Source organism: Astatotilapia calliptera, chromosome 6 (genome assembly GCF_964374335.1).
Source record: "Astatotilapia calliptera chromosome 6, fAstCal68.1, whole genome shotgun sequence".
NCBI lineage: Eukaryota > Metazoa > Chordata > Actinopteri > Cichliformes > Cichlidae > Astatotilapia > Astatotilapia calliptera.
The window spans coordinates 14,964,915-14,992,269 of record NC_137427.1 but is presented as its reverse complement, the minus strand read 5'-3'; the positions used below and the strand labels follow the sequence as shown (position 1 = coordinate 14,992,269).

Sequence of the window (27,355 nt, the reverse complement as noted above, 5' to 3'; positions counted from 1 at the left end):
AGGCTTTGGCGCTTGAATGCCTCGTTCTGTGCTTCTGCAGAGCTCTTCTCCTTGACGTCGCTCCTTTCATTTCTTATTACTTTTTTCCCCCTCTAAAAGGTGACATGGGTATTCCTTTGAAATCTCAGCTAAACCATGATGACCATTTAATCCGTTAAGTCAAAGCTGCCAGGCACATCACCTGTCCACGAATTCTTTTTTTAAATTTTTTATATACTGACAATTTAGCGTTTCTTGTAGCTTAGAAACAGCAGAGCCCACATAAAGTGTTAATTTACTGCCATATAAACAGAATATACTCAACTTGGGAAGCATGTAAAAATAGTTTTTATCAAAAATTATTTTGTGCAAATATTTTTCTATTTTTCTTCCATAGAGATGAAATTTTCACTCTCACATCCACACAAACCTACAGAATGACCTGAGGACTAATTAACATGTAAACTTACAGTAATGAGTAGAGAGGACCCCGAATGCAGGATACAGATTCAGTCTAATTAATCAGACTGAAGTAGAATCAAAAATAGCCACATATTGTCCAAAAATATCCACAGGAAAAAAACACAGCATAAACACATTACATAAGTAATGTAACATGACAAGCTAACACCCACAAAGAAATAGAGACAGGAGACAGGAGTGGATAAACTCTATAGTTAATGATGAGACACAGGAGAGCAAGACACAGATGAAAGTAATCAAGAAGTGAAAACAACCTGAGAGAAGAAACAAAAAGCAGACCTGCACAGATATACAGTGTCAAACTCTTGAGCTACCTTTCTTTATACTTTAACAGGAACATGTGAAGTGAGTTAAATTTACTGTACAAACATCCATAGAAATACAGTATAAGAGACAAAACCAGAGTTTGTACAGTTTTAATGAGCTTCAAAGTCATTTTGGTATGATCATCTGTATTTGACAACACAGCCTAAACTCTTATTCAGTTTTATTGTAATTTCTTTAAGTAGTCTTCAGTAACAGTTCTCCAGGCTTCATGAAGGACATTCAAAGCTCTTCTTTGCATGTTGGATGTCCTTTTGTTCCGTTCTCTGTCAAGATGATCCGACACTGCTTCAATAATGTTGAAGTCGTCCATGACTGATGGTGCTCTATTGTCCGTCTTTTTCTATCCAGGTATGCATTTACTGCATTGGTAGTGTCATGTTGAAAAATGAAGCCATTGTCAGTCGATGCTTTCCAGATGGTATTACATGGTGGATAAAAATTTGATGGCACTTACGGGGTTCATGATTGGATCCATTTTAACAAGCTCCCCAGCCCCGACAGAGCCTCCACAGTTTTTCACAGATTGCTGCAAACTCTTAGTGCAATTTCATTGTTCTTGACAATGACAATAAATAAATAAATACTAAATACTAATACTAAATACTTGCTCCTGACCTTTTTCTCCTTGTTTCTCATTGTTCTTTGCGTCTTGATATCCACTCTTCCACTGAGACTATTGCTGATGAAGCTTCAGTGACTAGTAGATCTGTCCGATGCATCGCTCATGTCCTTTTTCTTTGAGTTTAGTTTAACACTAGGAGCTCCTTTCTTCTTCCAAGGGAGTGGACTTATTAGCAGTCCATAAGATGAGAGACACTTTCAAGTTTCAAACTCCCCTGACAGAAAAGAGTGAAATCGTCAATAGCTGGCATGCAGTCTGCGGCTTGGGTCAAACACTTGGGGCGGTTGAAATCTTCTTGTTGTGAGCAGTGCACAACATCTGCCACGAGAACACAGAGTTAATGTTTTCATGTCAATCCATCTGCCCGGCTGCATTGAGTGAACAGACAGCGACAAAAGCCTCAGCTGATCTCACCAGTGTGTACAAATGCAATTGCACCAAAAGGTGAGAGCGCCCCAGGCATTGTCAGAGCAGTGCATATGGCAGCTTTGTGAATACAATTAGACTCCGAGTGCGTTGACTCGCATAGCATTGTTGTAGGTATGGTGCTGATGGGAGGAATCAATGACATTTTCATTCTTAAGAAGAAGATGGTATCATTTGATTAACTGCACAAATTTTTTTGTATGTATACTAAATTTGTAGGTGATTGCTCTGCTGTATTTTAGGAAGTGGTTGTAGTTTTTAACTACAATAACTAATGAAGAGAAAAGGAAAAAGCTCAGCCGTGCTATCATTTTCTTGGTTTAGTTTATTTATTTACACATTACGCAGACTGTGCAAGCAGTAAAAAGTATAAAGTCCACAGACCGTGTATCTGACTCAACAGGCTTACAAGTAGTTCTTGTATATATCTGACCTTAATTTCTATAATTAAAAGTCATCTACCCTCCCCCCTGAAAAAAAGCAAAAAGAAATAACCATGACACCCAAAATCATTCACACTTTAAAATATTAATATTCTTTCTTTTGGAAAACAAAAAGACCAGCAATAAAGCCATAAATCTTCTAAAACCCCTCTTTTGCTTTTTAAAACCTTTTTTGCACTGTGAAATTACCTCTTTGTAATTTGATCTCCTGGATTTGAGAAATAACTTTTAGTCACAGTCTGGAAATAACTTTTGTTTAGATATAAACATTATTTGTGTAAATAAAAAAAAGAAAATCAACAAAAAGCACACCAGAAGCACACCTCTGCCAAAGCAGCTCGCTTTGAGCATTATTTACTTTTAAGGGAATAGTATTGTGTTTTGTATATATTTAATTTGTTTTCTTTGTTCTTTTAAAATTACTTAAAGTTCGTAGTGCAGTAAAAATCACATAAGGGTAGCATTACAGATGTTCACTTTGATTACACAAACATTATGTTAGAGTAGGTGATAGATAATAGCTACTGATTTGTAAATAACATTAATAGAGGCGGCGTGCTGGGGTGGGTACCCTAGTATACCTCAGCTTATTGCCTGTAAGTTGTGGTTTCTCCTGGTGGATGAGAGGGTTTGTTCTCTGCGCCTTCGGGTTGGGGAACGAGTCCTGACTGTCGTCTGTGCTTATGCACCAAATGACGGTTCAGAGTACCTGGCCTTCTTGGAGTCCCTGGGCGGGCTGCTTGAGGGTGCACCACCTGGGGACTCATGTTGTCCTACTGGGAGACTTCAACACTCAACAGATGTGGGCAACGGCAGTGAGACCTGGATGTATGTGATTGGGAGGAACGGCCTCCTGGATGTGAACCCGAGCTGTGTTTTGTTACTGGACTTCTGTGCAAACCACAGTTTGTCCATAATGAACACCATGTTTGAACATAGGGGTTTCAATAAGTGTACGTGATGCCAGGACACCCTAGGCTGTAGGTCAATGATCGATTTTGTAATTGTGTCATCAGACCTGCGGCCATATATTCTGGACACTTGGGCGAAGAGAGGGGCTGAGCTGTCAACTGATCACCACCTGGTAGTGAGTTGGATCAGGTGGCAGGGGAGGATGCTGGACAGACCTGGTGCATCTAAACATATTGTGAGGGTGTGCTGGGAACGCCTGGCAGAGGCCCTAGTTCACAAGATCTTCAACTCACACCTCCGACAGAGCTTCAATGGCATTCTGAGGGAGACTAGGGACATTAAGTCAGAATGGACCATGTTCAGCACCTCCATTGCCGAAGGTGGAAGGAGTACTTCGAGGACCTCCTTAAATCAACTCGTCTATCTGCGGGGGTGAGGTCACTGAGGCAGTTAAACAACTCCTTGGTGGCAGGGCCCCTGGGGTGGATGAGGTTCGCTCTGAGTTCCTGAAGGCTCTAGATGTTGTAGGGCTGTCTTGGTTGACATGCCTCTACAACGTTGCATGGAGATCAGGGGTGGTACCTTTGGATTGGCAGATCAAAGTCGTGGTTCCCATCTTTAAGAAAGGGGGACCAGAGGGTGTGTTCCAACTATAGGGGGATCACACTCTTCAGCCTCCTTGGGAAAGTCTATACCAGGGTACTGGAAAAGAGAGTCCGTCTGTTAGTTGAACCTCAGAACAATGCAGTTTTTGTCCTGGTCATGGAGCACTGGACCAGCTCTTCATCCTTGGTCTGCATTGCTGGCAATAAGTCAGACTTGTTTCTGGTGGGTAATGGCTGCCCTTTGTCATGATTACTGTTCATAATTGTCATCAGTCATTCATCATTCATTTAATGGACAGAATTTCTAGGTGTAGCCAGGTGGTGGAAGGCTTCCACTTGGATTGTCTCAGAATCTCATTGCTGCTTTTGCAGATGATGTAGTTCTGTTGGGTTCATCAGGTGATGGCCTCCAGCTCGGACTGGAATGGTTCGCAGCCGAATGTGAAGTGGTGGGAATGAGAATCAGCACCTCCAAATCTGAGGCCCTGGTCCTCAGCTGGAAAAGGGTGGAGCGCCCACTCCAGAGCAGGGATGAGTTCCTGCCCCAAATAGAGGTGTTTAAGTATCTCAGGGTCTTGTTCACGAGTGACAGGAGACGGGAGCGGGAGATCGACAGACGATTGACAGACGGTCCATAATGATGAAGAGAGAGTTGAGTGTAAAACCGGTTGATCTATGTCCCTACCCTCACCAATGGTCACGAGCTGTGGGTGGTAGGTGTCATATTATTGGTTATCAACTTTCTTTCTTAACTTCTTTCTGCTTCAGGCTCTGTGTCACTCACATAAAAAGGAAAAGGAGGTGCTTGATGCATCCCTTGACTTCTCTTCTGCACAAATTAATCAACTGAGCACCATCTACTCAAATCAGAGGCATTATCAGAGGAACTAGTGATAAAGAAACGAATGCAACACTGGGGCTGCAAATAAAACGAGAGAGAAGATCATTAATCTTGTGAATTCATAATCATCACAAGCAAGCTGAGCAGAAAAATAACTATAATCTCCTGTTATGTTTTACTACTCAGTGCTATTTATTCCTAACATTATAGCTGCACATTAAAAGATCCAGTGTTACTCCGCATGTTCGGATTCGTAAGTTTCCGGTAGCCTAGGAAAGGAGACGGGGATAAGACTTTAGTTTGGAATATTGTTGGCAATAAATTCCTTACAAATGCCACTGATGGATTTTCAAAATAGATTTTTTTTCTGAGCTCTGTTAGCTTCAGCTCCAGTAGTGTAAGAGAGACTTTTAGCACTATTAGGAGTAAGCAGAAGACATTCATACATTTTCGCCAATTGCACAGTTGGTGTTACTGTGAATTGGCTGAACATGTAACAAATATAGTAGAGAATATGTATTGCACTTAAAACACACTGGAAATAAAAAAATCTGTGAAAACGTGGCACTTCCAACCTGGGCCCTAGGTCACAGGGTCGGCATAAGTTACCACGGTTATTTAGACATGGCACAGAAAACTCTTCAAGCTCAACATAGCTCAGTATCTCATTAATCTTCATAGCGCACCCCTCAGCTGGAATGACTACTAGTAATCTGTGTTTTTGTGATAAAATAATTAAATTAAATGTTTTAAAGGTCGAGGCAAGACAGTTCCACACTGTAAGAAAGGTTAGGAAAGTATGAGTGAGTGATCCAATACGTGCACGGCTCTTGTTTTAAACAGAATCACTAGCAAGTTTTTTCTTTAAACAGTCAGCATGTCGTTCCTTTTTCTGTGTTAATACATAATTAGCCACACCTCAAAGTTTTGCTCCATGAATTAATTTAATTTTAACGTAACATATTTTGTGTTTGATGTCCCCGTCAGTTTCCTTTTGATTTCCAAAACCCCTAATGATACAAAGAGCTTCTTTGTTTTAAAGAACTTTTGAGGAATTCCAAATAATTTTCAGTGACATACAAAACATGTCTGACACATTTGAGCAAAATACTAACACTTTAACTATATATATAGTTAAAGTGTGGGCTAAAGTATATAATCAATATTTAAAAAAGGGGTACCCCACAAATAATTTGGTTAACTCCTGTCCCAGATTGAAGCTCATTAATGTCTTTATAAGGTTTCATGGCAGTCCGTTCAGGAGTTGTGGATATTACAGATAAATAATAATAACTTAGTTAATTAGTCATTTCCTTTTTTTTTTTTTTTAGACTTCCTGCAGCTATCTGACTGTAGAGCTTCTAAAATCTGGACTACATGGGTTCCTTTAATTAGTCGGTAATTAAGCCGGTGGCGTGTTGTTGAAGAGTTTGTCTTGTGAAAAAAAGATGTCCTTGAAATTCCAGCAGTGAGGCTCAAGGTTGTTCGTGGTGCTTCAAAGAATTAGACGAACCCTTCCAGTGTAATCAAAGTACGATTAACAACCGTCGCTAATGGTGCTGCTTATCTTTGATGACTTCATTTAAATGCAGAGACAGGTGCAGGAATGTGTTCAGAGCTCTCCAAAGTGCTAAACATGCACCGAAACTTATCAGATAGTCACTGTGGTCCATCGTGTTCTCCTCCGTTTGTACACCTCTCTGTGAAGTCCCTCAAGCCTCTTTAATTATGCTGGGTGGAATAACTTTGAGATACTTCATTTTAAATGTAATGCAATGGCTGTGTTCAGGAGGGTGACAGAATAGGAAAGATTTATTATGCCTTGTGCATTTGTATAATGATAGAAAAACAAAACAAAAAACAAAGTTAAACTCTTCCAGTTGTTTAAGATAATGTTACAACCAGTTAAACATGAAAGGTTCAATTGAAGCAAGACAGATTTCTTCACTAATATATATATATATATATATATATATATATATATATATATATATATATATATATATATATTAGGGGTGCAACGATACACAAAATTCACGGTTCGGTTCGGTTCGATACTTTGGTGTCACGGTTCGATATTTTTTCGATACAAAAAAATGTTCATGCCTTTTTAATTTGGCATTTATTAAAATTATAAATATATATTTTAACTCAAAAGTACAGTTTTTAAATTTAACCCTAACCCTTGTGCGTGTTTTTTATTTTGACAGCGAATGCGCACCTGCGGACCACTTATGTGCAGCCCTGGTTATTTAGCTCGTCATATTGCAGCCACAGAAATTATTTTGTCCATGAAACCATGAAGCTGCACTTTCTTTTTGCCTTATAGTCTGATTTGTCATAACTTCTCCGTTTTGTGGTAAGCTTTTCTTTGGCTGTCACTTCTTCACCCTGACCTGTCTTATTTGGCTCAGCAGAACTAAAATATATATCTGTCTGTGAAGGTTCTCAGTCATCCAGGTCATCGTAGTCAAATATATATCCTGCTGCTTTTACACACGTACTCACATAAGCTCAGCGATTCTCTGCGCGATCAACCTCTCACATGTTTAAGCTTGCTGCGGGAGATTTCACTTGTCATGTTTGCATAGTAAGCTAACGATTAATAAGACGATGTCAGAGGAATTGGTGCACAAATTATCATCACTCACAGATCAGTGCTGTCGCTCTCTATACACAGTTCGCACGATTGCAAAGTGAAAGCAAAAAAACAAGCGCAAATTCAAACGCGATTTCAATATGTCACATATTGACAGTGGCTCACCGATGCCAATGACATCATTACCCAGCTACATTTCCGAAAGAATGCAAAAGCATTGACATATATTTTTCCTACAATAGCCCGACGGGCAGGGCAGAGATAGATTTTGGTAGCCCGACTGGAAAAATCGCTAGCTCCGGGACGTCAGGCTAGCGATATTGCAAGCCCTGTATCTGATTGAGGAATCATGCATCTTTGGAAAAGAGAGTTTATTACAGAGAAATGTCTCTTTCCAAAATAAAAGCTATACTATCCGCTTCTTCTGGGCTATATTCTCAGCAGCATAAGGAGAATCATGTGCTAACAGCTGTCTAAATGACTCGGGTAAAGTTAGTAGCATGCTTGTTGTTTTTGTCTTTGCACTAGGATGATGTCGGTGTAAATGTGCAGTCATATTCGTTGTGTTCCCACTAGTGCTTTCAGGTTAATCTCGTTGAAATGACCTTAACACCACAACACGGCAAATCTCCGTTAACGAGCTACCGCCGATCGCCCCGTGCATGGGGCTAGACGGCCAACACGTTAACGAGCTAACTGCGCTAACACACTAGTTCACACCCATGTAATTGAGCATTGCATGGCACATCCAACATACTGTTTTACTTTAGTCCATGACTCGCTTACCTTCAGGGTCATACGTCACATGAAAACCAAAATAATTCCAAACGCCAGATCTGAATAAGGGTGGGGGAGGTGCCCTGCGCTCTTCCTTCTGACTATGCTGTCTGTGTTGAGCGCTCAGTGGATCTGCGCTCGACAGTGCAGCCTAGGCGGAGTAGTCGAACGCAGATTCACTGAGCGCTCAACACAGACAGCATCGTCAGAAGGAAAGTTGATAAAATAAATTACAAATGTTGTATTGTTCGATACATATGCGTACCGAACCGAAAGCACTGTATCGAACGGTTCAATATCTATACGAATATCGTTGCACCCCTAATATATATATATATATATTGGGGGTGCAACGATATACAAAATTCACGGTTCAGTTCGATACTTTGGTGTCACAGTTCGATATTTTTTCGATACAAAAAAAAAATGTTCATGCCTTTTTAATTTGTCATTTATTAAAATTATAAATATATATTTTAACTCAAAAGTACAGTTTTTAAATTTAATGTTGCTGAAACAAAAAATAAAATAAAAAAAAGAAATATATCTCAGGGCTCGCAAAATTTCAAAATCCCTGGCAGCCCTTCGGGCAGGAACTCTTCAGTTTTTGGTAGCCCAAAATAAATTTAAGTAGCCCGAATAAAAAAAGAGAGCAATTTTTTGATTGATGTTTTGTTTCTTGTTTTGTTTCCTTTACAATATTATACATTAAAGTATAATATTGTAAAGGAAACAAAACATTAATTAAAAAATTGTTGAAAAACAAATTACAACATTAACTCAAATACTTGGTTCTAATTGAACAGAAATTTCTATGAACTTGTAAGAACTGTGTAGAACATGAATCAGTCTGTGTCAGATCCTGAATTTGAAATTTCCACTGAAGCCACGGGTAAGAGACAAGTGGAACCAAGATCGAGGCCATTTGCTTTTTGAAGTTTGCAAAGACTGCTAAATTTTGCCAGTGTTAGTTCACTCTTTGCAACATAGTACGCTGTTCTAAACAGATTTTTCAGGTTTATTTTTAGTATGTTATTTGCAATTGGTGTTTGTTCTGGGAAAGATATTGCAGACTGAGCAATAATGCATTTCTTGCATTTCTCATGGGTTCTAATGGGGGCCTTTCTTAAAATGACTGGTCCCAGTAACAAAGGCGCTTGTCGACTCAGAAATCGAGAGAAAACCAACAACACACCCGGCAGAACATTATGTTATTTACACGGGTGCACATAAGTGGTCCGCATGTGCGCATTCGCTGTCAAAATAAAAGACGCGCACCAGATAAGATTCTTCACCCTGACCTGTCTTATTTGGCTCAGCAGAACTAAAATATATATCCTGCTGCTTTTACACACGCACTCACATAAGCTCAGCGATTCTCTGCGCGATCAACCTCTCACATGTTTAAGCTTGCTGCGGGAGATTTCACTTGTCATGTTTGCATAGTAAGCTAACGATTAATAAGACGATGTCAGAGGAATTGGTGCACAAATTATCATCACTCACAGATCAGTGCTGTCGCTCTCTATACACAGTTCGTGCGATTGCAAAGTGAAAGCAAAAAAACAAGCGCAAATTCAAACGCGATTTCAATATGTCACATATTGACAGTGGCTCACCGATGCCAATGACATCATTACCCAGCTACATTTCTGAAAGAATGCAAAAGCATTGACATATATTTTTCCTACAATAGCCCGACGGGCAGGGAAGAGATAGATTTTGGTACCCCGACTGGAAAAATCGCTAGCCACGGTACGTCGGGCTAGCGATTTTGCGAGCCCTGTATCTGATTGAGGAATCATGCATCTTTGGAAAAGAGAGTTTATTACAGAGAAATGTCTCTTTCCAAAATAAAAGCTATACTATCCGCTTCTTCTGGGCTATATTCTCAGCAGTATATTAAACATATAGGTCCCCATAAGGAGAATCATGTGCTAACGGCTGTCTAAATGACTCGGATAAAGTTTGTAGCATGTGCCCATATGGAAAAGATATATATAAATCTTATAAAGTTTTTATCTGTCTTGTGTGAAACTTGTATGAAAAGCATACAAGAGTGAAAACACATATAAGATCCCTTGAAAAATTATATAATGAAACTTGTATGTTTTGTATACATACTAAAAAAAAAAAGAAAGAAAGTAATGAGAAAGTGGCCACTTTCATGAGTAAATCATGTATGTTTTTACTATTTCTTTTCCATATGGGTGTGCTTGTTGTTTTTGTCTGCTTCCACTTGTCTTTGGACTAGGATGATGTCGGCGTAAATGTGCAGTCATATTCGTTGTGTTCCCACTAGTGCTGTCAGCGTTAATCTCGTTGAAATGACGTTAAAGCCACAACACGGCAAATCTCCATTAACGGCTACCCCTGCGTGGGGCCAACACGTTAACGAGCTAACTGCGCTAACACACTAGTTCCCACCCATGTAATTGAGCATTGCATGGCACATCCAACATACTGTTTTACTTTAGTCCATGACGCGCTTACCTTCAGGGTCATACGTCACATGAAAACCAAAATAATTCCAAACGCCAGATCTGAATGAGGGTGGGGGAGGTTCAATTTGCCATGTTGCCAGGAGAGCTTAACTTCTGTCTTGCTAGCTTGCCCTGCGCTGAGTGAATCTGCGTTCGACTACTCCGCCTAGGCTGCACTGTCAAGCGCAGATCCACTGAGCGCTCAACACAGACAGCATCGTCAGAAGGAAAGTTGATAAAATAAATTACAAATTTTGTATTGTTCGATACATATGCGTACCGAACCGAAAGCACTGTATCGAACGGTTCAATATTGATACGAATATCGTTGCACCCCTAATATATATATATATATGTATGTGTGTGTGTGTGTGTGTGTGTGTGTGTGTGTGTGTGTGTGTGTGTGTGTGTATGTATTTGTGTGTGTGTGTGTGTATTTACTATCATGTCCTAAATAAGAACATTAATAGACAGGTTGTATACTGGCTTCAGAATTTATTTATTTTTTTCATGCTTTGCAATTACAGAAAATGTGTATTGTAATTATTGTGGCATATGTATGTATACCTATGTAATGTATCCCTGCCTTAACAGGTGGGGTAATCTGAACAAAACTTTGCATGCACGTTGTCACACTTACTGCGATTATTGAGATCTGTTTTCTAAAAAGGTTCATTATAAATCCGAATTCTTTGGATGAAAATGTGATGTCACGTTCTCTGTTTGCATTTGTTTCATGTGTCATGTTCAACTTAACAGTCATCAAAATTTGTATGTGGAACAGAATTTTGTTCAAGTTACCAATAAATGTGGATTTAGAGACTCAGGGAAAGATAGTGATCTACAGCAAGAAGGGAAAATCAATGAAAGTGGACATTGCTGGGGAAAACAAGACACAGGTGCAAACAATCAAGACAGGAGGTGAAGTAAAGCACAAGACAACAGAGGCAAGTAACTGCCAAAATAGAAGAGGAAGTGAGATTACATACGCAGGGAAAAATAGACTCAAGAATAAAGTTAAAGAGAAATTGACACAGGGAGGTGAGACAGAAGACACTGCAGTAAACAAATAAAACTGTAAAGTTGAGACTAAATTATATGATAAACTAAAAGTTCCAAAAATGCTCAAGAAGAAATGAAGATCAATAAATAAAATTATGGACATCTGAAAAAAACCCTCAAAAGTTAAAGAAAACCTAAAGTCAGACCCAGGGTCATGATAGCCAGGCCTGGGGAGGGTAAAGCAGACACTTCAACCGTAAAAATATGTGTGTGCTGACAACTGATCATTTTTCTCGTCACACTGAAAGATTTACAGCTATTATTTACATATAAAGTGAATTAAAGGACAGCTAGCATTTCCTCTGTAGACTTTTATTAAATAGTGATCTGGTTCAGCCGGTTTAATATATTTAACTATCCTCCATCTTGTTACATAACAGTCACACTTTTTCCCCCTGTGTCTTGTGAATCATTCAAAAAAATTAAAATTCCTGAGATACAGGGCTGAATAATGCTTAGGCCAAAACAAATGTGCCTGAAATAAAATTTAAAAAAAAAGAAACAGTTGAATCATTCAAATCTTTAGAGTCTGTTTTTGAAACTGTGACAGAGCCTTTTGTGCGCTGAGATTTCAGATCAGAACAAGGTTTTTTTCTGTGCAAAGTGATGTTCCCCTTGTATTCCTGCCATGTTTCTTGTAATGTACTATACAACCATGGCTTGGCTACAGAGAATTAAACATTTATCATTCCAACACAAGAGGATTGGCACAGAAACAATTTTTTTCTACAGAGAAAACATCAGAGAGAAGTCTTGTTTTCTCTAAGCGCTACAGTTAACTTTCATGTTTGTCTAAGCAGAGTAGAGAGCATCTGAATTATAAAGACTGTTTACGTATCGTGACAGCTGGTAGAGCCAAGCTAGAGGCTCTGCATGCGACACAAGTGTTTGTAAGCCTAGCATGACACAGGATCTGGGGGATGTGGATGCATTGTCGCAGAGCTGCTGAGGGCAAAACTCCAGCGGGGAAATAATGGTACGAGGAATTTAGTTAGCTCAAGCAATGAGAAGAATTAAACTGGGCCAGAGCAGAAGTGTGTGTGTGTGTGTGCGTATTTAAATCCAGCTGTTTCAGTCACTGCACTCATTGTATGTAAATTTCAAAAGCGTTGTGTTAACAGCTACGCTTTGCATTGTCTGTGAAAACCAGCAGTACTTAATCTGTGCCATCCTCCTGCAGCCAGGCTTGTGGAAACGCTCTCACACACGCACACCGAGCTGCTGCGAGGCTACAGGCTGCTGCGATGAAAACTGTCAAACCCTTTGTCAAAACAAATCTTTGTGACTAGAATCCCACAAGATGTTTTAGTTTCTCTTTGTTTATCTCCATACTTAAGTCTACCATGGTGGTTGAAGAATGGAATTTACTTCACCTAAAATAACTCTGATTTTAGGTACTGGTCAGAACTCAAACCCACTACAGGGACATCAGAGATAAATCATTTTGTTCTGTAGTAGAGCTTTGAGGCAAAGCTTTGAAAATACTTGCTTCCTTCTCTGTTTGAGAACAATGTTCTGCTTCCCTGTCAGATTCATCAGTTGGTTGGTTGGTTTGCCACTTTTGGTCGGGACTGAAATGTCCAGTGCTATGAACCTCTGTATTTATGGTCACGAGTAAAACTGATGATTATGAGGACATAATTTAACTAGAACCTTTTTGTGTAATCAAATGCATTCACCAGGCACTTCATTAGGCACTCCTCTTCACCTGCCTGTTAATGCAAATATCTAATTAGCCAAACAAATGTTCAAGCTGGGGGTGGTAATGCTGTGAGGGATCTTTTCTCAGCACACTTTGGACCCTGAGCCTAGTTCTGCCAGAGGTTTCCTTCTGTTTACAAAAAACGTCACCAAAGTGCTTGCTCATAGGGGATCATCTGCTTGTTGGGGTTTCATTGTATTATTGTAGGGTGTTTACCTTACATTATCAAGCGCCATGAGGCAACTGTTGTTGTGATTTCGCATTATATCAATAAAATTGAATTGAATCGAGCAGGATAATGCTCTTCATGTCACAGACTTCAAATTCTCTCAACAAGTTTCTTGAACATGAAAATGAGTTAATTGTACTCCAACGGCCTCCACAGTCACCAGCTCTGAATCCCACAGAGCAGCTTTGGTCTTTGGATATGTTAGAACGAGAAATCCACATCACGGACGTGCAGCCAACAAATCTGAAGCAACAGTGTGATGCTATGATGTCATCATAGACCAAAATCTGTAAAGCACGTTTAGAGCATCTTGTTGAAACCTTGCCATGAAAAATGAAGCGACTTCTGAAGGAAAAATTTAGCACCACCAAACAAAGAGTGCAATGAGTCTACGCGCAAACCTATGACATTTCTAACATTGGGGCGATCGTGGCTCAAGAGTTGGGAGTTCGCCTTGTAATCGGAAGGCTGCCGGTTTGAGCCCCAGCTTGGTCAGTCTCGGTCGTTGTGTCCTTGGGCAAGACACTTCACTCGTTGCCTACTGGTGGTGGTTAGAGGGCCCCGATGGCGCCAGTGTCCGGCAGCCTCGCCTCTGTCAGTGCGCCCCAGGGTGGCTGTGACTACAATGTAGCTTACCATCACCAGTGTGTGAATGGGTGGATGACTGGTTGTGTAAAGCGCTTTGGGGTCCTTAGGGACTAGTAAAGCGCTATACAAATACAGGCCATTTAACATTAAGTCTAAAGCTAGGGTTTTAAAACATAACATATTATGCTCAAAATAAAACCGCATGCTTAAAAATGTTTGAGGCACTAGCACTGTGCATCTGTCTCTCTTTGTAACACTCAACAGTAGTCACCCATCATGCTTGGATTAAATATAATTTTTCCATCCCTTTTATATCTTGTTCTTTTCCCATGCTCATCACTGACATGAAACTGACAGATCTGGTGGAAAAAAAGCTGAGTGCAGAATGTAAAAAGTGAAATTCTGGCACTCATTAGCTGATATGTCTTCAGCATGTTAAAGCTCAGCATAACTGTGTGCTCTGTGACTGCCAGGAAAATATTTGGACAACCTGCACTAATGCTCCCTGTGCTGCTGATTCAGTCAAGCATCGGTTCACAGGATCAGCAAAAAGGGCTTCTTTAATATTTTGGCTTCACTTGTCTGGAGATCAAACTTATTTTTTAATTTCTGAACGCCATTGCTCTTTATGTCCAGTCATTGTAATTGTCTACTACTTGGAACATCATAACTAAAAAAAAGGGACGTACTAGACAAAAACTGTTTTCAGATTTGGAGTCAGCAAGTGAAATTAAAGTACAGGTGAAAGAAATAGATTTAGAGTTTTAACAGGAATAGGGACGACATTAAAAATAAAACTGTCTTGTCTGTTTTCATTTTAAAGCGAAAACATCAGATCAGAAATTATCTCCGTCCTCACATTTAACGCAGGATTTCTGAATAATGGAAAATGTTTCAGCTGGCATTGTGCGTGAACATTAGAGGATGTCAGGGTGCAGTGTGAAGGTTTGGCAGAATAATGCAGGTCTCACCTTTCCAACGCGCTCCTATTGAGTCCGATCATTCACACCATTCATGCTGGAAGCTGTGGACAAATAAAACACATTTGTGATTTCAACAAATGGGGCTTCGCCAACATTGAATGTACGAGCTGGATGTTCCTCAAAATATTTTTTGATGTGTTGTGACCAAATTATAGGTACTTTAAATGTTTTCTGTGGACTCTCGCATTAAAAGCCATTATGTACTGCTTCACAAACAACTCACATGAATTCAACAAGGTCAAGGCAAACGTATCTTCTACAGCAGTGCTAAAAAATATGCATCTCTAAATATCTCCATTTACTAACATGGTATAATGTTTAAAATGTTACATTTATGTTTTAAATAAATGGACTTTAAAGGCTTTAAGATACAGCAGTTTCTTACAGATGCCTTATTGAGATCGCTGGTTTAAATGCTACAACAAAATGTGGCTCCAAAATGCTCAAAGTGGTCCAAGATGCTCATCTTTTTGAGGCTGAAATTTTAAGTCAGTTGTTACCAATCAGTTCAATCATATTGCTGAATGTTCAAATTATTCCCTACTGCAAAGAGCCAATATATTGAGTGATAAAACTAAACATTTTTCAGATGTAACATAGCTGTAAATAACTGTAAACAAAAGATGGACAAAGCCAACGTGACATCACCCAGTGGATGGTGAAGTCAGGATTGGAAGTTTTAATTTATTTCAGCATGAGTTTTTTGTTTTGTTAAGAGGGTGGAGCGAGGAAGATCACGGGAAAAATATGGATGGAATAATAATAAAAATGTTGTGTAGTCCCATTTAAAGAGGGAGATCTGCATCAGATCGAGATCAAGACAAATTCTTGCAAATTAGTGCTAGAAATGCAAAATTAGCACAAATAAGCACAGTGAGCCATATTCTTTTTTAGACAACAGAAAACTGCATTACACTGACAGCCAAGCAGGAAGCTACCTGCTCACGATCAAAGGGAACGCACCTTTGAGCCTTAGAAGAATTTATATTAAAAATAAATCACCATTTATTTTCATCATAATTCTGATAGAAAATTTGGCATTTTCATAGACATCATAAAAATTGATCTAACACACTGTCTGTATTTTTGAATCTTTAATATTTTGTGTTTTTACCTCTGTGATATGAATAAAAAAGGCTGAGTCGTAATTTATCAGCTAACACAAGTGAGCTAGGGCAACAAGATGAGTTTATAAACTGTACAGGTGCAATACACAATCCCACATACCAGCTAATCAAGGTTAAGCAACAGTCTAAAAAAAGCCAAACCCTATAATTGTACTCACCAAACATAAACATCTTGGGTGGTCTGCACCTTGCAGCCATGATATTAGTCAGAAAATCTGTAAAAAATACTCCAAAAGTCTTCAACAGCACAAACACAGCAAAGAGAGCCAACTTAATGAAGATAGCCATTCATCTCAGAGTTCATATGAAGAGGGAAAATATCCAAGACCAAATCTGTTTTTCCAAATCTGTAAATGCTGTTTAATGCTGTAAACGTAGACATTATACCATGGCAGTCTGAGGATTCACTTGCTTTGGAATCAGTGCCCTTAAGAGGAATTCAGTTTCTGCCACTTCTGAGTTTGCTTCACTTTTAGGATTTTTTTTAAATTTTTTAAATTATTATTTTATTTTTTTAGAAAATAAGTAGTTCCCAGTCTGCTGCACGTGGTTGTGGCATTCATTCTAAAATGAACTGCTAAGCCCCGTTTACATAGGCCCAGTGATTGGCCTGTGATCCCATTGTGACCAATTTCAGTGGTTACCAAGTAGCATACAGTGCTACTATGACTGTTGAGAAACTGTGACAAATGTAGCACAAACAGGAAACAGACTGTTCACCTTCAAAGTAAAAGTTGTTCTTTTAGTGGTAAAACAGCTTTTACCTAGAAGGCAACTGGATCTTGTTTGTGTCAAGCAGTGTTGGTCAAGTTACTTGAAAAAAGTAATCAGTAACTAATTACTGATTACTCCCCCCAAAAAGTAATCCCGTTACTTTACTGATTACTTATTTTCAAAAGTAATTAATTACTTAGTTACTTAGTTACTTAGTTACTTTTTAAAAACACGATTTACAACCTGAAGAGGTGATAAAGCGATAGATCTTTCAGCCCAATTCTACTTTTTCTACATAATCCATCATACAAAATGTAATCAAATGGAAAAGTCTTTTTTAACTTGTTTTATCAGTTTTAATCTTTTAACTTTATGCATCAAGCAAAACATTTAATTATATGCAACATTCTCTGACTTGAATAAATTAGTTTAACATTTAAACCTATTTTCTACACATTCCAGCACATAAAATAAAATATTTTTTGTGTTTTCACTCACTCTTTCAAACAGATGCAAGTAAAACACAGTAGAAAATAAATAAAGTCAAAGACTCAGCGGTCCTTTTGCTCTATTTTCACCTGTAAAGCAGGAGCAGGGTAGGCGGAGGGTTACCCTGGTGCAGGTGTGGTGCGGTCAGTTGAAGAATCCGCGCGAGTGTCTCTGTGAGTTTCCCATCACGTCGTAGCTACTCGGTGCTTGCTCGGAAGTTTAGGGGTTTTTTCGCTGTAAAAAGAAGTTTTCTTCCCACGCACGATGGACGCTAATGTTTTTGTCACTTTTTATGGAATCAAACTCAAAGTAAGGTCAGTACTTCCACACTTTAAACGCTGCACGCTCATACTCTCTCCCGCACTCGATATATTATCCATTGTTGATCTGCACACAGCTGCTGTCACCAACGTCGCACTCGCTTACGTCACTGTCATGAGACATTCTCGCAAAAAAAATCACGGTTTTAGTAACGCAGTAACGCAGCGTTCCTACGGGAAAGTAACGGTAATCTAATTACCGATTTTGCAATAGTAATCCCTTACTTTACTCGTTACTTGAAAAAAGTAATCAGATTACAGTAACGCGTTACAAGTAACGCGTTACTGCCCATCTCTGGTGTCAAGCATCGTTGCTGTTTGGGGCTATTTGAGTGCTTGCAGACAAGTCAGCATCTTCCATGCAACTGTGGCAACTCTAGCAACCAAAGCAATCACAATGAGGTTTTTGTTGCAGGGCACTGTTTGCCAAAGATTTTACTAAAGGGAAACCAAAAACCTTGAGCAGTTACTCTCGTACCAGTTGTGGAATACGTCCAGAGGATTGCTAAGTTGGTTCCCAATCAGCCTAACATGCCCAAAAAAACATCAATCGCATATAGTTCATTCAAACCGGCCATGCCACCTGCATATGTCACCAGTTTGCTTGATAATATTTATTTGAGAAGGCAAACAATTATCTTTTACCTTTCAGTTAAATCTCAGCATACATACACACACATACACATAACTAGGATATTGCTGAAGCTAAACAACATACATGCTTTAACATGTATTTCTAATATTACAACCTCTGTAGGTGTCTTTCAGCGTGCTACAGTCTGATACACCACGCTTGAAAATTAAACGGCACTCTTCAGCCCACCTGCATCCAATTACACTCAAAGAGCCTGATCAGTCTTGACTGCAGTGTCTCATCAGTGCTTCTGTAATGTAAAGGTTTCTGCTGGGAACTTCCTGCTGCATGGATGGTGCCAAGGCGAATTAAACACTTTACAGAAAGGAATTGCACTTTTTGTCAAAAACTTAGAAAGAGAGAGAGGGAGAGACTGGTTGATTAAAATTTATGGCATGTAGAGAGTTTAAAAGCTTTGGGGTATCATTGGGATGATAGTTTTAGTGGCTAAATGGCTTTGGGTCATTCATTTCATGTGTAAATTTGGATAAAGCCAAAGTCGACACATTCTTCAAATGCAAGTGTGCTTCTCATTATGATATATTGCCGCTGCTGTTATTGCCGTTGTCTAATGGGATTTGTGCCAATAAAGCCTTGCTAGATGTTTTAGCTGTCACAGATATTCAAATGTAAACAACAGCATGAAGATTATTTGTTGCTCCTGTTTTCCTAATTCTTTTGTTCCTTGTAATATATGGTTTCAGGGTTTTAAATCTTCTTTTCCTCATTCTTTGTGAAATTCCTCTGGAAGTGCAGTGTATATATTTTCCATTTCAAAGAAATCCTGTTAGTACACTTACTGTCGGTGAGCAGAGAAGAACACTGATTACTTCATTCCACTTTGTAAAAGTTTATTTTTTTCTTGTTTCTCTGTTTCAAAGACTTTAAAACCACATTTTCTCTCCACGGAAAATGTGTGAATTCAATCAAATGTTCCTCAGAGTCTTCAGTTATTTAAATAACAAGCTTTTTATCTTCAAGGCTTTAAAATGTTATATACTGAATCCTGTAATTGTCCTTAATGATTACAGTGGACATGTCAAATCTTTGTCCCCAAGTCATCAGAGTCTTAAAGGATGACACCTTGAAAGTGTAGTGGAAACTTTGGGGCTTTCTTTTCATGGCATTAATCATAAATGAGCCAGCTGCAAGTGCAGTTTTGGCCCCTTTTCTGCTATTTGCTGGATGATCAGACATTATAGGCTTTGCAGCCACGAGTGAGAAGATGGTTGCCTGCCCATGATCTTTGTGTGTGTGTGTGTTGGCATGTTGGCAGCCGTTTACCTCATCAATACAGGAGCGGACTTTTGTTCCATTTGACTCACGCCATCATTGTCTTGTATTAACACCTTCAGGAGATCTAGAACACTGCAGCAAAAATACTAACTGGAACTGGAAAGGGGAACCATATGTTTCCCATATTAGCTTTTCTTCTTTTGCTCCCTGTTAAAGTCAGAATTGAATTTTGCTTACAAACATGTTTTTCCTCACATCTCGAATAATCCTACCACGTCATATCTTAATGAACTCATTTGCTCTTTACTCTTTCCCCTTCCCCAAATGCCTCCCTGAGCCTGGTTTTGTAGGACATTTTTGTTCAAATCGAGTTTTTCCTTCCTACCATCACCATGTGCTTATTTATAGGGGTCTGTGTGGTTGTTTGAGTTTCTTTCTAATATTTTACCTTACAATATAAACCACCTTAAGGCGACCAATTAAAATCTAATTGAACTATGGAGCTCCTGAATTTTGATAGAAATGGAAATACAGTTCAATCTCAACTATTATTTTTAACTTACAGTCATATGTTTGAGTACAAGCTTTTGATGAATGAGGGGTTCGGGACGATAAGCCGTATTTTATTCTGAATCTTTCCCTCATTTGATTTTTTAAGTCTGTGTAGAAAAATAACAAAAACTGTAAACAATAACTGACTTTTGCTACTTTTAGAAATGGTAGTTTTAGAAAGGGGTGCTGCATATATTATTATGTGGTTATTCGTGGTTCCCAAGTAAAAATCAGAAATTGATCAGCAGACTTCATCCTCTGTGGACAGTACTAGTCCAAAATGTAAAAACACTGACGTATTCATTCACACACATCAACCTGGAATGTAAAAAAAAAAAATAATTTTGCTTTCATATTTTAATGATGAATTTTATTCACCTCTTTAGGTTTTTTGTCAACTTCCCATCGGCCAAACAGTATTTTAGCCAGTTTCAGCACCTGGAGGATCCTGAGGAGATGGCACGGAGCAGCCAACTCCGGCAGCATGCCTGCAGGGTGATGAATGCCATCAACAGTGTGGTGGAAAACCTCCACGACCCTGAGAAGGTGTCGTCGGTGCTGGCCCTGGTGGGAAAAGCCCACGCTATCAAACACAAAGTGGAACCCGTGTACTTTAAGGTAACTTTCGAAAATGACCCGTTTTTTGGGCTTTTTTTTTTTTCAGACTTTGTTTTAAACACTTTTAAACATGTTGTCTGCGAAACAAAGCACGGCAAAAGATTATTGTCAGGGGTTCTCTATCCTGAATAACTAGCAGTTTAATAAAGGTATTTTCTTGCTTCAGCAGCCCCTTCAATTATCAAAGCAGCCCAAAGAATTGTCTCATTACCAGTCTAATATCATGGGGGATATTTCACTTTTGCCACTTTACTCAGGACAGAATTCCTGTTTTACTTGTTTTTCTGTTTTATTTCTCAAATGTAGCTGCAGTGTTTTGCTTTGTGTGTGTTTTTAATAGAAATACTTCAAGCTTTTGTGAAGCTGGAGGCTTCAATCTTTACTTAGACACATGCAAACAAATTATGGAAGAATTTTATGGAGCATCAAGTTTATCTTGTAATCGTTGTTCTGTATAATGTAAAAACATGCATGGGCATAAAAACCAATAATAACAAATGCATTAATTTAGTCCCAGATCTTTAACCCTGTGTTGAGTTTTATTTTTGGATTTATGATTTGTTCTTTTGGATTTAAGGAATATTTATGTTCTAGCTCTATATTTGCCTTGAGTTTAGTATTTCTTAGAGCCTTGTAGTTATTTATATTTCTAGCTCTTGCTTCTTGTTTTATTACTTCATGTAGTAAACCGCTTGTCTGTTCCATAAAATTGCCGTTACTGGAGTTGTTGGAGCTCTGTGCGCAGTAGCGTGAATGACAGAGACATTCAGACGTGTAACCTGTATAGAGCAGCTTGTCTTGCGCTTAACAAGAATAAGCTGCATAAAAGTCTTTGGTACAACATTAGTTACATTTTTAGATGTCTGTAAATTCTCTCTCTTTCTATAGTTATGCTACATGCTTCCATGTGCTCAATTTAGCTCAGTCGCAGCTGACCACGCCTCGAGAGGTCTTTGCGCAGCAGACATTCTGTCACAACAAATTTTTACTGGAACCTGAGATCCTACCATAATCATTGAGACGCTAGAAGACTTATCAACAGATGCATCGATAAATGCACTTAGATGCTTCATTAGCCTGAGAGGAGCTGTTTGCCAACTCACTGTAACCAGGGCACAAACTTCGAAGGAGCTAAAAATGAATTCAGAGAAGCTCTCAAGTAATGTGACATACAGGCACTGGAAGCTTTCCTGGTAGACAGATAGTGGGAGTTCATTTTCAATGCTCCTTCTGCAAGTCATGCAGGTGGCGTCTGGGAACGCCACATTTGGACCATTCATAACATGCTGAACGCCACTACTGCTCAGTGTGCAGGAGGATGATGGCTCTCTTTGAACTCTGTTTTGTGAAGCCAAGTCTATTGTAAATAGTCACCTCTTGACTGTTGATGGTATCAGTTACCCAAAGGCAACTGAACCTCTCAATCCAAACCATCTTATAATAATGAAATCCAAAGCTGCCCTAACACCACCTGGGAAATTTGTGAAAGAAGCAGTTTGTTGCCTTTCGTGTTCATTCTGTCCTAGTCTCATCTCTGTGTCTTATCATCAGTTGTATCTCCATATTTTGTTACCCTTTCTGTCTCCTTTTGTGTCCCGTTCCATTGTTTGTTCTGCCAAGCTTGTACGTCTTAGTCCTGGTCTCAGCATATGTTACTTCCTGTTTTATTTTGATAGTCCCTTGCTCATGTGCTTCCTCTTTTTGCTTTGTTTTGCCACATTCTGTTCAGCTGTGCTCCCAGGTGTCTCCACTCTGCCCTAATCTCCTCTTGTGTACATATTATCTGTGTGTCCTTCTTTTCTCTCATGGTGTGTGTGCCTCTGTCCATCTGTTTAGCCTCAAGCTTGTTCCTTTTCAACCCTGTGTTGCTTTTGCTAGCATAGATAAAGCTGTGATTTTAAGTTTGCTTCCATCTGTTGAGTCCTGCACTCTGGGTCCACTCTCTGCCTGCCAGACATTCTGATCATGATGTTTACATTACTAATCCTAACCCTAACACAGACGCAGGAACACAGACGCAGGAAGACTGATCTTAAAGCAAGCTGTTTGAAATAATTCAAAAGGTAAAACACAAGTCCAAAAAGAGAACCTGGAAAAATACAGAAACAAAAGCTTGAAAACACATGGAGAAGGATCCAACAGTGCCTGGATCGGGGAAGGATTGGGGAAGTGGAGAGAGATGAGGAAAATGAAACAGTTGAACTAGATCACAGACGAGACACAAGACGAGACAAGGGAAGCACGCTGGAAGCAAAGCACAAGGAACACTAATTCACAAGATAAAACAGGAAGTGGGAAAATGCATACAGGGATTTACTACAGGAGACTTGACACAAGAGGATAGAGCACTGTGGGAAGAATTAAACTCCCACTATTAAACTGAGGCAATTAAGGGGGAAATACATGAAGCTATCTATACACTAAGAAAACAAAGAATCGTGGAATATTGAGCATTCCCTAATCTTTTAACAATAGTCCATAAACATCTGACAAATGAGAAGACCAACGGCTGGACTTTTTGGAGAGGGATGTCCTATCCTCATCTGATATAAGATTCAGTCCTTTATTTAGCAGGGGAACAATCCTTCTGAAAATCTACACCCTGGAGTTTTTCAGAAAATTAGTTTTCAGTGATTTATATGTGGACGAACAGTCCAAATTCCTGAAAAAAGACACGTATATATGCGGAGAGCTGTGACACTAATAAGTCCTGTTAAGATCAAATCTCCTTTACAAGTGAGAGAAATGCCAGGTGGCAGCTTTTTGGTCCCATAACATATCAACCACTGCAACAAAAAAAGTGAAACAAATACATTATATAGAAAAACCCACAACAGTAAAATAACAGCGGCCACTTAAGAAACAACTACATGCCGCAGGAGTTAATGTCTCTCTCACACTATCCCAAATATCCTCCTCTGTCACACCAACTCTCTGCATTGCCTCCTTCACTACATCTATGAATCTCCTCTGAATCTTTTCCTCCCGACTAGCAGCTCAATATTCAACATCCTTTCTCCAATATTTCCACTGTCCACATTACCATCATGTGAACCTTCTCTCTTGCTATCTTTTTAAATTAAAAAAAGTTTTATGCACAATTTAAAAAAACAAACAACCAAAAAACCCCCCCCAAAAAACCCAGCAACAACATCAGTCTTTACTTTGCCTATAGCTTTCTGTAAAAACTTATATGTGTAAGGTGCTTCACAAGTAAATACAGTTTTCCACAAACCTGGAGCACATTAAAAAGTTAGCTTTTAGAGAAGCGTAGACAGAATCAGAACCAATTAAAAATGTCTTAAACTCATTTTTGTATACAGCTCATGTTTTTACATAACACTTGTGTTACATTCAGTGTTCCTCCTGCTCCATCTGACGGGGGAAGTAGATTATTTCTCTTCAAGTCTTCTGAATGTTGTGTTGGTTCATAAACGCAACAGTAACGAGAGAAAACTCTACCACCAATTAGACCTGCATTGATCACTCTGTGAATAGGTCATTAAAAAAATTAGTCCCACTGTATATTCCTTGAATTTTCAACCTCACGTGTTCAACGCCCGACTTTTTTTTTTTTTTTTTTTTTTTAGGCCAGTCATACATTTCATACTTCCTGTTTTTTTTCATAATGTGTCACATTATGGCCTGAAGTTTTTTTTGTGTGTTTTTTTTTTTTTTTAAGGTTGGCTTAATAGCTGAGACAAAACTGAAACTGACAGCCAGGTGGTAAAACTGAAGGTGCTGCATATAAGTGAGAAAAAACTAAGAAGCTCTGTACAAGGAACAGTGGGGAGATATGGGAACAAGAAACAAGCAACAACGACTGAAGGAGAACATCCAGATGTTTGTCCAAGCGAATTAGGTACCAAACAAACACAATGACCTGATAATCACCTCTGAGGACTGTATACTGCAACATTTATGTTTGAGAAATATAAAACAAAACCGCAGTGACTCAAGGAAGCACCAAGTTGCTTCCTGAATGTCCAAACGCTCCGTACAGACATCGATACAACCAGAAGTCCTTAGATCTAATAACTGGATGAAATACGAGAGCCCACACTGTTCACTGATCACATTCTTCATGCCAGCCACTGGGCAGGATACAGAAATAAATCCTACCAGATCATCATCAACTACCTTTATTCATTTAGTTTAATAAGATAAAGGGTTTGTGGCATAGTGGTGCCGCAGTTAACACTGTTGCCTCACAGCAAGACGGTCCTGGGTTTGAGTCCACTAGCAAGCTGGAGACACCCCAGTGTGGAGCTTGATGCTCTCCCTGTGCCTCCCACAGTCCAAAGACTTACACGTTGGGTTATTTGGTAATTCTTAACTCCAACTGTCGTCACATTTGAGTGACAGTTAGCCTCACCTTCAAGTTGATTAGATAATTTCTAATCCGTGGTCTTACGAATGGGAAGATTAGGTCTTTTACTCTATACAATATATTCTCTCACCCAAGTAAACTGAAGGCATGTAAAGGATTTTTTTAGAAAGAGGGAGACAAAGTGGATATCCTCTACTGCCATTGAAGATGTAGTCTTGGACTCTACTGGAACAGCTTTTACATAAATCACATTAATAATAATTAATTATTTTTACCTGTTCATAACAAACCTTAAACACACTATTTTAGTCCACGTTTTATGAGAAGCTAAGCCTTGCTTCAGCCTCTGTTCTAAAACGAGCTGTTGTAGCTCCTTGCAAACAGAAGGCTTGAATAGATGGTAGGCGGGGCTTCTGTGCTCAGAGCCGGAGCTATGTGTCTGAGGTGACCATGTTCGGCATATCCCCTCTTTGTTGCAAATCTGTAACAAATTACTTTATGTCTCCAGGTAAAACCACACAAAGAGGGCTATAGTTTTGATTTTGCCAGCACGGTAACTTTCATCCATATCACATTCATGCAGCTGCTCAGCCGATAGAAATCCTTTTGTTTGGTGTCACATAACATGTCAAATATGACTCAAAGCTTTGATAGAACCCCCCCTCATAACCTCGTGTTGAGAAGCTTTTGTTAAATCAGCATCAGCAGTTTGGTTTTATTGCCCCAGTTCTGCCCAGGTCAGCTGACTTTATGGCGGGCTGCCACACTTACACTGAGCTTTCTCTCTCTGTGCTTTTGCTTTAGCCACCTCTGCTGCTCTTTCTCTCGACTTTGTCATTTCTGTTCCTTTGTTTCGCCTGTCCACCCACTGCTTTCATGTTTTACAGTTATCATTTTCAATTCTCACCTGTCTCGCCCACTTCTCTGTAACGCTGAAATGAATTCCTATTTCTCCATCACGCTGTTCCCGCTTTACCCACAGAACACAATTTTTCTGCATTACTCGCACCCTTATTATCTCAATAGCCACATTTCCCCTCGCTCTCCGTCTCTCTGTGGCTCGCTTAATGAAATTTGTTTGTCACCTCTTCCTCTCAGATCCTGAGCAGTGTGATGCTGGAGGTGTTTTCTGAAGATTTCCCAGAATTCTTCACGGCAGAGGTGCAGATGGTGTGGACCAAACTGATGGGGGCGGTGTACTGGCATGTGACGGGGGCCTACACAGAGGTGGGCTGGCTCCAGGTCTCCAGCTCGGCAGTGTGAAGAGTCGGGAAGAAGAGGTGGTAAAGAAGTTTTCAGTGGACTCAATGAAGTTTAAAGAGAGGCAAAATAATGTGTTTAAAATGTTGATGGAGATTTTGCGACGATGGTTTCACAGACATGGATCAGATTAACATGGTAATCCGTGCAATTTTGTTTCTTTATTCAACTTCTTTTGGATGCATTTTGGTGCTAAGCTTTGCACGTCTCGGAGATCAGATCAGTTGGACACCAAGTAATGTAGCCAAACATTTTTATTTAACTGCTGTTAGATTTCCACTTACATCAGTGGCGCTCTGCTGTGTTATCACTGCTAAGGCTAACTATCAGTTCGACATCCGCACACACTGCTGTTGCTGCCAGAGGCACACAACCAGTCACTTTCTGTGTAGCATAAAATCTTCCTTTTTATACACCTGCTGAGATAAGACTGCTTCAAAAGTGTTAATGAACTTCTAAAATCAATTAAAAGGTGACCAATCCTTCTGTTTGTAAGCCTGTCAAGCTTTGCATTCTTGCAAAGGGCTCAAAATTGTAGCAGTGGCAGATGCACTTTATTTAGAGACAGATGAGGATAAAAGCAGAATTTGCTAATCGACATTAGCTGTGCAAGTTAATATATTTCTAGAGTTGTAAATATGAAGTGCAACTGCAGCCTGCAAGACCATTATGGCTTTTGCCATAATGGTCCACTTGATGGTCATATTTTATTTTTATTTTTTATTTTTCCTTGTATGATGGTATCTTATGGAGTCTTTAATACCTGTCAAAACACAGCATTTTTTTCCCAGACAAAAATTACTGAAAAAGATCACTTTTTGTCAGCTAACAATAACTAGAGATGGGCCGATGGGGACGTTGTTTCCATGTAAAACAGAGATCCAGCTAAATGGACAAATTAAATGCATGTGTCCTTGTTCCTTTTAAAACAAAGATAATTGACTGACAGCTAATCGATTTACTACAAAACTGTTAATGGTCATTTATAGTTCTTCTCCATTTATGCAAACTACT

General features: G+C 39.3%; 1 protein-coding gene across 1 annotated transcript in view; it reads left to right on the top strand.

Moving 5' to 3' along the window:
* cygb2 (cytoglobin 2) overlaps nt 1-26,487 on the top strand; it is a 32,299-nt gene extending 5,812 nt beyond the window's left edge. The window contains exons 2-3 of the mRNA XM_026170487.2: nt 20,520-20,751; nt 26,180-26,487. Coding sequence (XP_026026272.2) covers nt 20,520-20,751; nt 26,180-26,344 — 397 coding nt within the window. The 3' untranslated portion in view covers nt 26,345-26,487. The remainder of the gene's footprint in view (nt 1-20,519; nt 20,752-26,179) is intronic.
* Nucleotides 26,488-27,355: the final 868 nt, after the last annotated feature.